Source organism: Cricetulus griseus, chromosome 2 (genome assembly GCF_003668045.3).
Source record: "Cricetulus griseus strain 17A/GY chromosome 2, alternate assembly CriGri-PICRH-1.0, whole genome shotgun sequence".
NCBI lineage: Eukaryota > Metazoa > Chordata > Mammalia > Rodentia > Cricetidae > Cricetulus > Cricetulus griseus.
In genome coordinates, this window is record NC_048595.1 from 243,269,863 (window position 1) to 243,288,663 (window position 18,801).

The following is an 18,801-nucleotide window of genomic DNA, read 5'->3' on the forward strand; positions in this document are numbered from 1 at the left end:
GATTCCTTCCACCTTTGAATTTTACAGTATCTTTCCAATGAGTCCATTACATCAAACAATGACACTAAGAAAAACTTGTTTGTTATAGTAGCTCCTTGTTTCATTCCATGAGAAAATCTTTGCAATTGATGCCCTAATTTTTCTAAATCAGAAATATTAAAACTGAACCTAGAAAAAGGAGTTGATCTCATGAGTCTTAATCATATTTAACACAGATCAGTGCTAGAAGGAAAAAAAAAGAGCTTTTATGAAAGTATTTTGATTGCTTTCAATATAAGGGTCATTAATAAAATTTCTCATGTAGGGGAAAGGCTGTCTTTAAGAAGCAAACAAAGTTGCAAATTCTGGATCAACTTCTATTGCAGCATAAATCAGATACACACACTGTACAGAAAGGTCAGCTGTCACTAGAAAATTAGAAGGGGAGATATGGTTGTGACATAAACAGCATACTTACTAACAAGCTCTCACTTACCTCACCTTACACCATGGGGATTCAGTCCTAGGGACACCCTGTATTTAGCATTGTTAGGCTGCTTTCCTGAGAGTTAAAAGTGCTTGGGGGTATTACCCAGGGTCAGTTAATAAGGATTTGGATGCTAATAAAAGGTGGGGTTTAGATGTGCATCCCAGCGTAGACTGCTGCTTTTGAGATGTGAAGGAATAGATTAAGCAGCAAAAAAATGAAATATAGACTTAAAGAACATTCATGGAATAAGGAAGGTTGACTGAGAATTAAGAATCAAATAATTTTAGGATATAAAAATCCATTAGCAATTATACATTATTATTTTTTTTTTCTGAGGAATTTTGGAATGGCATACATGGCTGCAGATGATGACAGTTTTCTCTGGGATGAAGACAGCATCCTGAGCAGGGATCTATTCTCTGCCCCACCTGTCCAGCTGTGCTATGAGAACATAAATGGATCTTGTGTCAGGAATCCATACTCCCCAGGTCCTCGCCTCATCCTCTATGCAGTCTTTGGCTTTGGGGCTGTGCTGGCTGTGTGTGGAAACCTCCTGGTGATGATGTCAATTCTTCACTTCAGGCAGCTGCACTCTCCTGCCAACTTTCTGGTGGCTTCCCTGGCCTGTGCTGACTTCCTGGTGGGACTGACAGTGATGCCCTTCAGCACAGTGAGGTCTGTGGAGAGCTGCTGGTACTTTGGGGACAGTTACTGTAAATTACACTCTTGCTTTGATGTGTCATTTTGTAGTTCTTCTATCTTCCACTTGTGCTTCATCTCTGTTGACAGATATATTGCTGTCAGTGATCCCCTGCTCTACCCCACCAGGTTCACTGCCTCTGTTTCTGGCAAGTGCATCGCCTTCTCCTGGCTCCTGTCCATCATCTACAGCTTTTCCCTCCTTTACACAGGGGCAAATGAAGCTGGGCTGGAGGATCTAGTGAGTGCCCTCACCTGTGTGGGTGGCTGCCAAGTGGCAGTGAATCAAAGCTGGGTCTTCATCAATTTTCTGCTGTTTTTTATCCCCACACTTGTCATGATAACTGTCTACTCTAAGATTTTCCTCATTGCTAAGCAACAGGCTGAGAAGATTGAGAGAATGAGTGACCAGACTGCCAGGGCATCAGACAGGTACAAGGACAGGGTGGCCAAGAGGGAGAGAAAAGCAGCCAAAACCCTGGGAATTGTGGTGGCAGCTTTTTTCCTTTCATGGACACTATACTTCATTGACTCCATCATTGATGCCTTCCTAGGGTTCATCACACCCACATATGTGTATGAAATACTAGCTTGGATAGCTTATTACAACTCAGCCATGAACCCTTTGATTTATGCTTTCTTTTATCCTTGGTTTCGAAAAGCCATCAAACTGATTATCACTGGCAGAATCTTGAGGAAGAATTCCTCAGCCACCAACTTGTTTCTTGGATAGATTGTTAGTATAGTTGGGAATTGACAATCGATTCATAGCAGAATATCACTGAGGAGACTGAGTGCTCCATCTGATTTTGTAGAGTCATGAATTATGCTTTAGCTTTGAACACAATACTTAAACTCTGATTCCATGTTCCTCAATAAATGTAAAATTAGTTTCTGGCTGTAATGATAGTAGATGAACCTGGCTGTAACCATTTCACTGTGTTTTGTACTGCTTAGTGTTGCTGGTCTGGTAGTTCCCTTTCCTGCCTTTCTAAAATTCTAATTCTTGGCTTTTATTAAATTATTTATGCCTCAATCTTGAATATGTGGACTTTAAATTTTCCAAAACAATGCACATTCAATGATTAAATGAAGAGGCCCTTATGGGCTGTCTGTTCCTCAGAGAATGGGTATGTGTGTTCTCTATGTATTGAAACCCAGATTTGCACTTTTCAAAATGTGATTTTTGGAGTTAGGAAAAAAAGAAATCAAGACATTCATGTATCTTCTCTCACCTTCTCAGTTGTTTACAGCAGAAAGGAAAACAATGCCACTAAGAGTAACATCTGTTCAGTGACCTGCTCGCCGGGCAATAAGCATACTCAGAATGGCCATGGTTCAATAGCCTCACAAGTTACTTGTTTAAATCAAGGATTTCAATATTGTTATTCTCCATTCAATGTGATTTATAGTCTGCTGGTCCTTCACTTATCTTGGAAAGTTTTTTGTAGATTTGTAGAAGTTCTCAAAGATGCACACAAGTGTCAAATTATTATGCGTTCACAAGACGATGACACTAAGATAAAGGCAAACTGTACAGTCATCTTGAGGCTGGAAAACATTTTTGCTAGGATGAAGAGGTATATTTCTAACCCCCCAAAATTTGAATTTGCCATAAAAAGTATCCTGGACGAAGCCAACCACGTGCTTTACAGATGATTCTTTCAATAGCAAACTAGAGGGCTGTGTACAGTAGTGGAATAAACAAACTCCATATTCTAGTCTAGATTAGGCTTCTCTCAGACAAGTAATTATAAAACTCTAAGCCTTGGGGCTGGAGTGACAACTCTACAGTTAAGACCACTGGCTGCTCTTTCAGAGGGCAACCCATGGCAGTTCGCAGCTCTTTGTAACTCTAATCTCATCTGTAACACTGTGCACAGACATATATGCAAGAAAAACACCCATACATATAATGGAAAATAAAAGAATTTGAGTCTTCTATATTTCTCTGTAGCTTAGACTAACCTATATTGAGTTGTAATTCCAGGCAATCCTCCTGCCTCTGCTTCCTGAACAACATGATTACAGGCTAAGTTGCCTTACTTCCTTATTTTAATGTCTTAAAGAAAGTCTGTCTTTGTGTGATTGACAGGTGACTAAACACTCCTCAGACATCTTGATGTCCTCTGTTCATAGCTCCAGTTCAGATATTAAACATCATCGATTTCTTTTGACTTCAGCTGTTTCAATGAGTGGCACATCCTGCAGCCATATAACAGTATCCTGTCTTCACTTGTGTGACAGTGTACATCAACAAAAGCTTTATAGTAGCTGGTGCATACTGTAAATGTCTGAATTAAAAGTAACACTCAAAGAAGCAATTCAGTGTGCTCAAAGTAGCAATTTGAGACATAGGTCTATTGTTAACTGATTTGGAAAGCAAAGAATTCGAATGATTTTCTTAGGGTGCTTTGTGTAGTGACCTTGGTTGGACATCTGTGGCTCTGACTTAGTGCATAGCTGTAAAGTTTTAAAGATCCATTTACAAAAAGCCTTTAGTCTAGGTTGAACTTGCTTGAGGTCAAAGTGAGCTAAAGTGTGTGCAGTTAGTATGAACAAAACAACAACGCAGGGGTTTAAGTGTCTACAGTCCTTGTGGGAAAATGGATCCAGTTATGAAGCATGTTCCAGTATATATTCTATATGTCAAAACTGTGTAGATAAAGTAATCTTCCTGACCATTCACATATATATGTGCCCATGAGATTGAGATGCAATCGTGAGATTACATATACACATCGAATGAGATTACACATAACAATGCAGGTATTGAGGAGCTATCAAGAAGCGATCCAGACCCCAGAAACATGGGTTTCTGTGAGGAAACTTCAGAAATCTATGGGACTTCCTGTAGAAGCCCAGTACTTATCCCTAGCATAGGTGTGGACTTTGGGAGCCCATTCCATATAGAGGAATACCCCCTGAGCCAAGACACACGTATCCTTTGGCCTATCCCAAAGGAAACGAAAGACTTTGATGACACCCTATGGAAGGCCTCACCATCCAGGGGGAGCAGAAAAGATATGTGACAGATAAGGTTTTAGTTGGGAGGGGGTAGGCGAGGACGGGTGGGAGTAGGGAACTGGGTTTGTCCTGTATAACAATCCTGTTTCTAATTCAAATAAAATGTTGGGGAAAAAAAGAAGCTTCACAAAAAGTGAACAACAGTTTCCAGAGTGGTTGGTCCTGAAGGCCTTGCTTGGACAAGATTAACCTCTATCAAAGTCATTCTTCTGGTGTGTTGACATCTGAGTTATCAATTGCCATATGCTGCATAATTCCATGGTCTCTGACAAGCATGCATCACTCAGAACTCAGAGATCAAGTAATGGTGCTCCTAAATGCTCCTCCCACCAGGAAGTAGACTTTGGCAAGTTGTTTAGAGCAAAAATTACGGAATACATAAATTTAACGTAATTATTTCAAGGAAAAAATGATTTTCATCAACAAAATTATAACAAAAGGTCTATATTTATATATGTACATGTGCTTTTATGCATATATGTTTGTATATTTGTATATGTTCATGTATGTGTATATTTATAAATATATATGTGTGATATATGTATGTATGTATGCATGTATATATGTATGTATGTGCTATTCTCCTTTATTCATCAGTTTAACCACCTGTGCTGTTCTCTTTCAGGTCTATGTATTAGAGTATTTCAGTGAGAATTTAGGAATAATGTAAGTGCAATTTTGCATTTGGTCAGTGCAATGTTTAGGTAGTGTACATCTACCTAAAGGTACAAGATCTCCTAAGCTAGTTGGGAACATGGGGTGAGGGGAGAGGGAGTTAGGAGAAAGAGAAAGGGAGAAGAGGAGGAGAGAGGAGAACATGAGGGAGCAGGAAGTTTGAGTTGGAAGAATAGAGGAGAGCAAGATAAGAGATGCCATAATAGAGAGAGCCATTATAGGCCTAAAGAGAAATCTGGCACTAGGGAAATGTCCAGAGATCTACAAAGATGACACCAACTAACAACCTAAACAATAGTGGAAAGGCTACCTTAAATGCCCTCCCCTGATAATGAGATTGATGACTACCTTATATGCCATCCTAGAGCCTTCATCCAGTAGCTGATGGAAGCAGAATCAGACACCCACAGCTAAACACTGAGAAGAACTCCTGTAATCCAGTTGCAGAGAGGGAGGAGTGATGAGCAAAGGGGTCAAGACCAGGCTAGAGAAACCCACAGAAACAGCTGACCTGAACAAGGGGGAGCTCATGGAACCCAGACTGATAGCTGGGAAACCAGCATAGAACTGATCCAGATGCCCTGAATGTGGGTGTCAGTTAGGAGGCCTGGGCAATCTATGGGGCCTCTGGTAGTGGATCATTATTTATCTAGTATACGAATGAACTTTGGGAGCCTTTTCCACATAGAGGGATACTCTCTCAGCTTAGACACATGGGGGAGGGCCTAGGCCCTGCTCCAAATGATATGACAGACTCTGAAGATCCTCCATGGAAGGCCTCACCCTCCCTGGAGAGCAGACAGGGGATGGGGTAGGGGGTTGCTGGGGGGGCAGGGGAGGAACGGAGGGAGAGGGAACTGGAATTGACATGTAAAACAAGCTTGTTTCTAATTTAAATTAAAAAAGAAAAACAGAAAATGTCAATATAGACATTCAAATTAAGGTAAGAATTTAAGATAAATTCTTAAATTCAAGAAATATTTAAGAATCAATTGTTATTTATATTCACAAATAAATGAGAAATCACAAAACAAGTGATGGTATACTATGGAATATTCAAATTATTCGATTAAGCAACAGAGTTGAACCACCAAATTCTTCCTTACCTCTTCTTGTAGCATGAAGTCTGACCAGTTAGAAGTGTCTCTAGTTTCATTTTAGTCTATGTTTGGTCCACCACAAACACAAATGACTTTATCATTTTATCTGTCTGCTGTGTTTACTCTCTATCCATCAATTCACCAACTTTGATAAATCCAAATTAAAAGTTTATTCAAAGTACAATTTAAATTAAAACTCCAAAATCATGTACATTTTTAGCACATTTTAAAATTAAAACTCTAAATTCATGGGTGATTTAGCACATTATCTTTCTTGCCCATGGCATCCAGTTCCAGACCAGAGAATGATATCTCTTATTTTTCAGTCTCTCTATTCCCTCTTTATAAACCCACGCACTGTCCAGAATTGAGAAACATGAAACAAAGAGAATACTGGTACTAGGAAAATAACATTCCCCATGGCTACTAGTCAGGTAGGAGGAATATCTCAATGCGATCTCCAGACACATGTAAGCTCTGTGGTATGGTACACACCTGATTCCATTGGGGGAATCCTGTGCCCGGCCTCCAGTCTCAAGACATGTGGGTGAACTTTTTAAGTGGATCTCTCCCAATACCTGCTGGCAGTCTGTCCCTGACAGGAAACTTTATGGTATTTTCATAAGGTCACACTATCTAAAGGATTGTGCCTCTGAAGAAGGTACTGGAAAGAGGGTTCGAGCTTTAGCTTACATCTTCATAATTAGTAATATTCCTTAACTTATCCTGTGTTTATTTGGAGAAAAAGGAAGGTGAAATTGGGAAGATAATTTGAGTGATTGGGAGAAACCTACAGTAGCTCTCTCTGCTCTGTAACAAAGAAGTGTGAGTTCCACATGACACAGAGCACTCATGGAAGGTTAAGACCCTTGACAGAGCTTGCATGGATTTCATATGGGGGCTGAGTTGATAGAGAGGTCAGCTTGATGCTAGCCCTGTGTAATTGGGAATTATTATGCTTCCCACAGAGTACTGAAGATGAGATCATCATGATGAGAAGCTTGAAATACAGAGATGGAGCCAACCAAGTGAGGCTAAGAGCAGACAAAATTGGTTATAAAATTATTTTATTCATTTTAATCTACTCTTTGTTCCTCCTTGTGGGATGGAAACAGAAAAGGCTATAGTATAATGAATATGAAGAAAGACATTTATCTTCCTCAAACCAAGCATTATTCACTAGTGCTTGTCTACCACTGGAAGAAAGACTGACAACACTCAGATATGGACTGAGGTTTTGGAACAGAAGTTGAAAGAAACCAAATTTTCAGTGCTCATGAAAAGGAGAGCGACAATTGAAGTTTTACAAAAAGAGGAAAAGGGAAGATTGGCTGCAGAACACTTTCAGACTCTGGTTGAAACATATTTTTCAACAGTTTCACACCTACAATTCCTTAGACAATTAGCTGTATCTCTAAGAAATGTTTGTGAAATACACACAGATTATACAGTGAATCAAGCTGAACTGGTCCAATTACTCCTGAACTCAAAGAATTGCCTAGACCCTTTAGTAGACAATTTGCTGCATGTGCTCATTGCTCACTGCTATTCATATACAGCTTGGTATTTTGATCTTCCTTATATTAGGTTGCTTTCACCATCTAATCTAAGGGTTCTCAACCTGTGGGTCTCAACACCTTTGAGGATTGAGGGATATGCAATCCTTTCACAAGGGCTGCATATCAGATACCCTGCACATCAGATATTTATATTACAAGTTATAGCAGTAGCAAAATAATAGTAATGAAGTAGCAATGAAATAATTTTATGGTTCAGGGTCATCACACGTAAAAACTATATTAAAGTGTCAACATATTTGGAAGATTGAGAAGCATTGCATTAGATTCTAATCCGTAAAGATAGGGCATAAAACCTTTTTCCCTATTTGCTTTCACTAGGTGTCTTCCTAATTTTGGCTATGCTATGACCATAGACCATCATTACTACATCTTCCTCTAATAAGGAATGATTGACACTGTCTACCACTTGGATGGTTACAAGTTAGTGGACTTTAATAATGTGTTTCAGGAGCCAATAACCTGTAAACTAATGCTCAAGTGCAGAAATGGTAAGGAAAAATTTATCTCACTAAAGAACCAAATGTTGGCATGAGAATTGTGCTCTCAGTATTAGAATCTTAAACCCGAGGGAAACAAAGCTTCTATTTGATCTTCATATGACTTTTTGCACACATTTTTATTGAAAATCTTTTTGCAAACAACTGTGGGATTCACATTTGTACAGGAATGTTACAGGCAATAGGAATCCCTCCTAAATATATCCTATCTCAACACTAGGTTTCCATTTTGTTAGTCTAAAGGGAAAGGTCAAATTGACCTGGACACATTTATTGAGTTTAGATTGTCTAGTGTAATTGTAGAATAGTTAACATTATCAAACATTGAAAAGCACTTTGCCTTGCCTGTACCTGAACATCCCTGTGTTTACTGAACTATAGGGCACTGGCTTTCCTCTTTCTAATGCTTGCTGCATCTCAAGTCACTACCTTCTGGTCCAGTTGTGTCATGCTTTACAGGGTACCAAAATGAATCAAAATCAGCATGTGCAATATCTATCTGCACGCTCCTGTTTCCTGTTGCACTATTCACAATAGACTAGTGTAGGATCAGCCTGCTTACCAAACAATGGAAGAAGGAACCAAGCAAATATCATATACCTACCAAGAGGGATATTATTCAGTCACAGAAACTAAAATTACTTGTGATTCCATCTCTTGGGAGGAGGACACAGTAGTATTAGAGTTAAAGGACATCTTCAGTTCTTAAGAGTGTTTGAAGTCAGATTATGAAACATGAAGCTTTGCATCAAATCCAGCAACTACTGAGATCTTTCAGTAGTTAAAAACATGTACAGCTCTTGCAGAAGACCTGAGTTCAATGGCCAGAACCCACATCAGGCAACTCCTAACTGCATGTAACTCCAAATCCAGTATATTATGGCTATCTTTGGAACTTACATACACAGGCACAAACCCATACACAGACATACATATGAAGGCCAGGCGTGGCAGTGTGGATCTGATACTCCAGCACTATGGGACAGTGACAGGTAGAACTAATGGGTTAAATGGCCAGCCTGTCCAGTTCAGTGATGGAATGACAAGCTCCAGGGTTAGTTAGAGACTCTATCTCAAAACCAAGTGAAAGAGAAAAATGTCCACCTCTACCTGCCACAGCACACATGCCCACATAGGCAGAGACTCCAATTATGATATATCACCTTTCTTTTTGGTAGGATCTCACTATGTACTCCTGGCTGGCCTTGAACTTGCTCTGTAGACCAAGGCAGTCTTGACCTTGTAGAGTTTCACCTGCCTTTGCCTCCTCGTTGTTGGGATTTAGGGTGTGTGCCACCATGCTTGGCTTTATTAGGTTATTTGTGAGTGTCTACATATGTTTGGTTTTGTATTTTATTTAAAGTGAAAATGTGTCTCATTTCCCCTTTTCTACTGTCTCTGCTGTTTTATCACTGAAGCCATTCTCTGTTAACATTAAATCTTAAGAACAGCATGATGTATATTGCCCCCCGGAGAAGGGGAAAGGGACAAGATCTCCTGAGCAAATTGGGAGCATGGGGGGGGGGGAGAGGGAGCTAGGAAAATGAGAAGAGGGAGAAGAGGTGTGGTGAGGAGGACAGGAAGAAGCAGCAAGGTTGAGTTGGGGGAAGAATAGAAAAGAGCAAGATAAGAGATACCATAATACAGGGAGCCATTATAGGTTTAAAGAGAAATCAGGCACTAGGGAAATGTCTGGAGATCTACAAAGATGACACCAACTAATGATCTAAGCAACAGAGGAGAGGCTACTTTAATTGCCCTCCCCTGATAATGAAATTGAAGACTAACTTATAACCCATCTTACAGCCTTCATCCAGCAGCTGGTGGAGGTAGAAGCAGACATCCACAGCTAAACACTGAATTGATCTGTAATTCAGTTGCAGAGAAGGAGGAGTGGTGACCAGGTTGGTAAAACCTACAAAACAGCTGACATGAACAAGGGAGAGCTCTTGGTCCCCAGACTGATAGCTGGGAAACCAGCACAGCACTGCTCTAGACCCCAGAACGTGAGTGTCAGTGAGGAGACCTAAGAAATCTATGGGGCTCCTTGTAGTAGATCAGTACTTCCATACCTAGCATAGGAATGGACTTTGGGAGCTCATTCCACATAGAGGGATACTCTCAGCCTAGACACATAGGGGAGGGCCTGGGCCCTATCCCAAAGGATATGACAGACTCAGAAGACCCCTTATGGACGACCTCACCCTCCCTGGGGAGCAGAAAGGGTATGGGATAGGTAGGATGTTAGTTGGGGGGGGGCAGGGAGGAGGAGAGGGAACGGAAATTGGAATTGACATGTAAAACAATCTTGTTTCTAATTCAAATAAAAAAAATTTAAAAAAGAAATAAAAAAATAAGAGCATGATGTAAATGTCTTTTTGTTGTTCATATCACCCTTCAGAGACTCCTATTGCCATTATGTGTCTGAAATGGGATTTGGCTGTGTTCTGGCAAGGGTTTCTTACTCATTACTCAGCATTAGGGGTGGAAGTTGTGAAAAGTGAGTAGCACATGTTAAACCCTCATCAATTTTCAGGGATTTGAAAATGAAGACAGTCATAGACAGACAGACCAGCTACTGAAAATGACTGGTTAAATTACAAAGTCAGAAAACATCTTTAACATCAGAATGTTTGCTGCATATTTTGAATACTAATTGCTGCTGGAATAAAAAAGTAATGTCCAAATTACACATAGAAATAAGAATCGTGATCATAACAATGGCATTTACGGAACACACAAATTTAGGTAGAATTCACAACTGTTTTACAAGTTTAAAGATTATAGATTAAATCAAATGTGATGAAGAATGAGAAAATACTTCCTAGGTACATCGATGCAAATATGCACCTACTTTGTTTGCAGCTAATTGTGTTTGAAAAGCCCCTCATCCGTGCTCTACTCTGAGCAACAAATACAGTATCTACGCAGAGACTTTGTGTTAAGTTTTAAAATACTTTTAATAGATGTATTCATTTTATGTGTGAGTGTTTTTCTTGCCTGTATGTCTGTGCACCACTCACATACTTGATGCCCATGGAGAGCAGAAAAAGGTTCCAGATCCCCTGGAACTGGAATTAATGAGAATTGTGAACCACCATGTGAGCGATGGGATCTGAAAGTAGGTCCTCTGCAAGGGCACAGTATTCTTAACCATCAAGCCATGTTTCTAGACACTAGGGATTATCTTTTGTCGAATGTTATAATATTGGCATTTTTCATGATTTTCTACAAACACTCATAATTTTACAGTGCTGATAATAAAAATCCCATAATGTAGAATAAATAATACATGAAAAAATTATTTTAAAATGGTAATGGAATGTAGGATGGTTTAGAAGTGTTAGGAAAGTTACTAATTTTTTTCTTTTTTTTATTTGTTTATTAGTTCTAGTTAGGGAACAAGCTTATTTCAAGTCCCTTCTCCATCTCCCTCCCCTCACCCCCAACCCTCCTCCCCCACCCCAGCCACCCCCCACCCCATCCACCCACCACTTCCCAGGCAGGGTAGGGCCCTCAACGGGGGCTCTCCTTCAGGAAATTACAATTAATTCATTGGATTTTAAGTACTAGAAGAAAATGTTGGATTTATTTTTGGAACAACATTAATATTAATATATATAAAGGTAGATTTTGGTATACTTACTAAAAATGGAAACTAAGGGTTTGTCGTCATCGCTGCTCAGAGTCATCCGACACTAGCGACCCGCGTGCCGGACGGAGTTCGGCGGTGGGATCCCACACCAAGGCCCAGTGACAGCTCTGCCTCCAACTGCCAGCCCAGTGGGACCCGGCACTCTTGAGCACTGCCGATGCCCAGGTAACAGTGACACCTCCATCCACAAGAAGAGGACCCCCATCAGAGTACTGGATCTGTTTGCATCTACCAGAAGAGAACCTGGGTCCCACACCTACCAGGAAAACAAGAAACTCTTGCTATACCCACCCATCAGAAGAAAGGATTAGAAGAGGACAAGGTAAAAGCACATCCAACAACAGAAAACTCAATATGACACCACCAGAGGGACACTAGGAACCATACACCAGTAAGACCTGAACATCACAATGCAGATTAACCAGAAGAGAATGACATTAAAAGCATCTTTTGAAGACACACTAGCGGAAATAGATTCATCAACCAGAGAAAATCTTAAGTCCAACAAATACCTATCACAAAATATCCAGGAAATATGGGATACCGTGAAAAGACCAAACCTAAGAATAATAGGTATAGAAGAAGGTGAAGAAATCCAACTCAAAGGCACAGAAAACATATTAACAAAATCATAGAAGAAAATTTTCCCAACCTAAAGAAAGACATACCAATGAAAATACAAGAAGCCTACAGAACACCAAATAGACTGGACCAAAAAAAAAGGTCACCTTGCCACATAATAATCAAAACACCAAGCAGACAAAACAAAGAGAAAATATTAAGAGCAGCAAAGGAAAAAGGTCAAGCACTTTTAAGGCAAACCTATCAGAATCACACCTGACTTTTCCTTGGAAACTCTGAAAGCCAGAAAGTCCTGGATAGATATTCTACCTACACTAAGAGACCATGGATGCCAGCCCAGACTACTATACCCAGCAAGCTTTCAATCATTATAGATGGAAAAAACAAGATATTCCATGACAAAACCAGATCCAAACAATACATATCCACCAATCCAGCCCTATAGAAAGTTCTGGAAGAAAAACTACAACTCAAGGAAGTTAACTACAACCAGAAAAATATAGGCAATAGTTAAACCCACTTTACCCACAGCCAAAAGGAAAAAGGGATAGAATCTGACACATAATCACACCTCCATCATCAAATCAAAAACAAACAAGAATGAACAATAATCAATGGTCATTAATATCCATCAACATTAATAGTCTTAACTTGCCTATAAAAAGACACAGATTAGCAGAATGGATAAGAAGACAGAATCCTTCCTTCTGCTGCATACAAGAAACTCACCTCAACTTCAAAGACAGACGGTACCTAAGAATTAAAGGTTGGGGAAAGATCTTCCAATCAAATGGACCCAAGAAACAAGCAGGAGTAGCAATCCTAATATCCAACAAATTGGACTTTAAACTAAAATCAGTCAAAAGAGATGAAGAGGGTCATTTCCTACTCATCACAGGAGAAGTCCATCAGGATGAAGTCTCAATTCTGAACATTTACGTCCCAAATACAAAGGCATCCATGTTTGTAAAAGAAACATTACTAAAACTCAGATCACACATAAAACCACACACACTTATAGTGGGAGATTTCAACATCCCACTCTCACCACTGGACAGGAACACCAGACAGAAACTTAACAAAAAAAACAAAAGAACTAATAGAAGTTATGGCGCAATTGGACTTAACAGATATCTATAGAACATTTCACCCAAATACAAAACAATTTACCTTCTTCAGAGCACCACATGGAACCTTCTCTAAAATCGACCACATACTTGGCAACATAGCAAACCTCAACAGGTACAAAAAAATTGAAATAACCCCCTGTGTCTTATCAGACCACCATGCTTTAAAATTAGAATACAACAACACAAACTACAGAAAACCTACAAACTCATGGAAATTAAGTAACACCCAATTGCATAATTCATGGATCCAGGAAGAAATAAAAAAAAAGAAATTAAAGATTTCCTAGAATTCAATGAGAATGTGGACACAACATATCCAAACCTATGGGACACTTTGAAAGCAGTGCTAACAGGAAAGTTCATAGTGCTAAATGCCCTCATGAAGAAACAGGAGAATTATCACACCAGAGAATTAACAGCACAACTGAAAGCTTTAGAAAACAAAGAAGCCAATACACCCCAGAGGAGCAGACGCCAGGAAATACTCAAATTGAGGGCTGAAATCAATAAAATGGAAACTAGGAGAATAATAGAAAGAATCAATATAACAAAAAGTTCGTTCTTTGAGAAAATCAACAAGATAGACAAACCTTTATCCAAACTTACCAAACTGCAAAGAGTGAACATGCAAATTAATAAAATCAAGAATGAAAAGGGGGACATAACAACAGACACAGAGGAAATCGAGAGAATCATCAGGTCATACTTTGAAAACCTATATTCCTCAAAATTTGAAAATGTAAAGGAAATGGACAATTTTCTGGACAGATTTCACTTTCCAAAATTAAATCAAGAAGAGATAAGCAACTTAAATAGACCTATAACCTCTAATGAAATTGAAGCAGTCATTAGAAGTCTCCCAACCAAAAAAAGCCCAGGGCCAGATGGCTTCACAGCAGAATTCTACCAGAAATTCAAAGCTAATACCAATTCTCCTCAAAGTATTCCACACAATAGAAGCAGAAGGGTCATTAACAAACTCTTTTTATGAGGCTTCAATAACCTTGATAACCAAGCCACACAAAGACACAACTAAGAAAGAGAACTACAGACCAATTACCCTCATGAATATTGATGAAAAAAATTCTCAATAAAATATTGGCGAATCGAATCCAAGAACACATCAGAGAAATCATCTATCCCGATCAAGTAGGGATGCAAGGATGGTTCAACATATGATGATCCATCAATGTAATCCACCATATAAACAAACTGAAAAAGAAAAACCACATGATGATCTCACTAGATGCTGAAAAAGCCTTTGACAAAATCCAACATCCCTTCATGATAAAGATCTTGGAGAGAACAGGAATAACAGGAACTTATCTAAACATGATAAACGTAATATACACCAAACCAATAGCCAACATCAAGCTAAATGGAGAGAAACTCAAAGCGTTTCCTCTAAAATCAAGAACAAGACAAGGCTGTCCACTCTCTCCATACCTCTTCAATATTGTACTTGAAGGTCTAGCTAGAGCAATAAGACAAGAAAAGGGGATCAAAGGGATACAAATTGGAAAGGAAGAAGTCAAACTTTCACTATTTGCAGATGACATGATAGTCTACATTATTGACCCGAAAAACTCCACCAGGGAACTCCTGATAAACAGCTGATAAACAACTTCAGCAAAGTGACAGGATACAAGATTAACTCAAAAAAATCTGTAGCCCTGCTTTATACAGATGACACATTGGTGGCGAAAGAAATCAGAGAAGCATCACCCTTTACAATTGCCACAAACAACATAAAATACCATGGAGTAGCACTAACCAAACAAGTAAAAGACCTGTACAATAAGAACTTTGAGACTTTAAAGAAAGAAATTAAAGAAGATACCAGAAAATGGAAAGACCTCTCATGCTCTTGGATAGGTAGGATCAACATAGTAAAAATGGCAATCTTGCCAAAAGCAATCTACAGATTCAATGCAATACCCATCAAAATTCCAACACAATTCTTCACTGACCTTGAAAAAACAATTCTCAACTTTATATGGAGAAACAAAAGGCGCAGGATATCCAAAACAACCCTGTACAATAGGGGAACTTCTGGAGGCATCACCATCCCTGACTTCAAGCTCTATTACAGAGCTATAGTCCTGAAAACAGCTTGGTACTGGCACAAAAATAGACAAGTAGATCAATGGAATAGAGTTGAAAACCCTGATATTAACCCACATACCTAGGAACAACTGATTTTTAACAAACAATCCAAATATAAACACTGGAACAAAGAGAACATCTTCAACAAATGGTGCTGGCAACTGGATGCAAACATGTAGAAGACTACAGATAGACCCCAGCCTTTCCCCCTGCACAAAATTTAAGTCAAAATGGATCAAAGACCTCAACATAAACCCAGCCACACTGAACCTATTAGAAGATAACCTTGAATTAATTGGTGCAGGAGACTGCTTCCTGAACATAACACCAGTAGCACAGACACTGAGATCAACAATTGATAAATGAGACCTCCTGAAACTGAGAAGCTTCTGTAAGGCAAAGGACACAGTCAGCAAGACAAAACGGCAGCCCACAGACTGGGAAAAGATATTCACCAACCCCACATCTGACAGAGGGCCAATCTCCAAAATATGCAAAGAAGTCAAGAAGCTATTCTCCAAAACACCAAACAATCCAATTAAAAAATGGGGTAGAGAACTAAATAGCCAATTCTCAATAAAGGAATCTAAAATGGCTGAAAGACACGTAAGAAAGTGTTCAACATCCTTAGCCAACAGGGAAATGCAAATCAAAACAACTTTGAGATACCATCTTACTCCTGTCAGAATGGCTAAAATCAAAAACACCAATGACAGTTTATGCTGGAGAGGATGTGGAGAAAGAGGAACACTTCTCCACTGCTGGTGGGAGTGCCAACTTGTACAGCCACTTTGGAAATCAGTATGGCAACTCCTCAAGAAAATGGGAATGAGTCTACCACAAGATCCAGCAATTCCACTCCTAGGCATATACCCAAAAGAAGCACATTCATACAACAAGGACATCTGTTCAACAATGTTCATAGCAGCACTATTTGTAATAGCCAGAACTGGAAGCAGCCTAGATGCCCCTCAAACGAAGAATGGATAGAGAAAATGTGGTACATTTACACAATGGAGTACTACTCAGCGGAAAAAAACAATGGAATCTTGAAATTTGCAGGAAAATGGATGGAACTCGAAGAAACCATTCTGAGTGAGGTAACCCAATCACAAAAAGACAAACATGATATGTACTCACTCATATGTGGATTCTAGACATAGAGTAAGGGATTACCATCCTACAATCCACACTGCCAGAGACAATAGTAAACAAGGAGGACCCTAAAAGACAAACTTTGTCCCCTGGAGAAGGGGAAAGGGTCACCATCCCCTGAGCAAATTGAGAACATGGGAAGTGGGGGGAGGAAGCTACGAGAGTGAGAAGGGAAGAAAAGGAAGGATGCAGAGGTCATGAGGGAGCAGAAATTTTGAGTCAGGTATAGATTAGAAGAAAGGACATATGATAGGTAGGATTTTAGTTGGGGGGTGGTAGAGGAGGAAGGGAGGGAGAAGAAAACTGGGATTGTCATGTAATTCAATCTTGTTTGTAATTCAAATATATAAATAAAATAAATATATATTATGCTTCAAAAATGGAAACTAAGAAGATGACTAAATGTTTGAAATTATGACCAATAGAATTGCATGCCACCCTCAGATATATATTAAAAATAATACCATGTTATCTAAAATCCAAACAATTAAAACTAAATAAATGTTCCTAAAATAACAAAGTAGAGTCAAAATATCTTCAGTAATAAAATGGACATCTTAAACAGAGAAGTAAAAAATTATTATCATTATATTTAGCATATGTGTGAATGTCCTCATGTGTGCACATGCATGTGGTAGCCTGTAGATAACACTGGAAGTCTTCTCCAGTTGCTCTCCCCTTATTCTTTGAGGAAAGGTCTCTCAGTTTAACCCATATCTTGCCAATATTACTATTCTAGCTAGCCCACTTGTTCTGGGAATCAAGTGTGTCTTCCTTCTGAGCACTAAGTACAGTTAGGCAGCCATGCCTTCCAGGCATTTCTTAGGGTTCTTAGAAACTAAACTCACATCCTGACATATGTAAAGTGAGCACTTCTTTTTACTCGGCAACTCGCTGCCGAGTTTTATTTTGAATAGGACCATAAATGTAATTCAGAGTGTATTACTCTTTTGTTTTTATAGTAGACAGATTTTTTTTTTAGTTTTTTATTAGTTCAAATTAGAAATAGATTTTTAAATTATTATTATTATCGTTATTATGAAAAATACAATGCTATATTGACTATCTTAAACTGCAGGGAAGGCTCATCTTCATATGCATTGATGAAAGCAAAAGTTGTTTTAAAAATCTTTAGATACATTTTAATGTGAAGTATTTAAAGTATAATGTATAACTCAATACCCAAAAGAACTATCAATTTCCAGATTTTCAACAGAAAAATATCTCAGAGGTTAGGCAGCTTGTGTAACAGTGTTTTGTGAGGAGACACATTTCCAAAGTGAAATAGAATCACACATTAGGACCCAACACTCTGAAGATTCCTTTCATATTTGAGTTTTACAGAGCCTTTAATGATTCACTTAAATCAAAGAAGATGAGGAAGAAACTCCTATTGGTTACAAAAGTCTCTTTACTTCATTCAATGAGCAAATACTTGGGGTCCGTTCCCCCACTTTACCAAAACAAAAATACTAAAGCTGAATCTGGAGAAAAGTAGTTGACCCATGACTCTTCATCTTATCTTTTTTAAAAAGCGGATCAATTCCTAAAGGAAGAAAGAACTTTTATGCAGGAATTTTGATCACTTTCAATATACGACTCACTGATGAAATTTCTTATGAAGGGGAAGTGTCATTTTCAATAAATGAACAAAGGTTCAAATTCTGGGTCAAGTTCTATTGCAGCAGAAATCACACACACACACACACTGTACAGAAAGGTCAGTTGTCACTAGCAAATTAGAAGGCGGGGGGACTCGATTGTGACATAAACAACATACTGATGAGCTCTCACTTACCTCACCTTCCACCATGGGGATTCAGTCCTGGAGACACCCTGTATTGGGCATCATTAGGCTGCTTTCTTGAGGGTTAAAAGTGCTTGGATCATCACCAAGGGTTAGTTAAGAAGGATAGGAATGCTAGCAAAAGGTGGGGATTAGGTGTGCATCCCAGCATAGACTGCTGCTTTTGAGATGTGAAGAAATAGATTAAGCAGAGAAAAATTAAAATAGATTAAAGAACATTCATGTAATAAGGACGGTTGGCTGTGAATAAGGAAATAATTTTAGGAAATGAAAATTCATTAGCAATTACACATTTGTGAGGAATTTTGGAATGGCATAC

At 38.9% G+C, this 18,801-nt stretch overlaps 1 protein-coding gene across 1 annotated transcript; it reads left to right on the forward strand.

Annotated features, from left to right (window-relative positions):
- The first annotated feature begins 824 nt into the window (after nucleotides 1-824).
- LOC100755312 (trace amine-associated receptor 7e) lies at nucleotides 825-1,901 on the forward strand. The gene has a single exon (XM_027402948.1). It carries the CDS (start codon nucleotides 825-827, stop codon nucleotides 1,899-1,901), a length of 1,077 nt encoding a protein of 358 aa, XP_027258749.1.
- The last annotated feature ends 16,900 nt before the right edge of the window (nucleotides 1,902-18,801 follow it).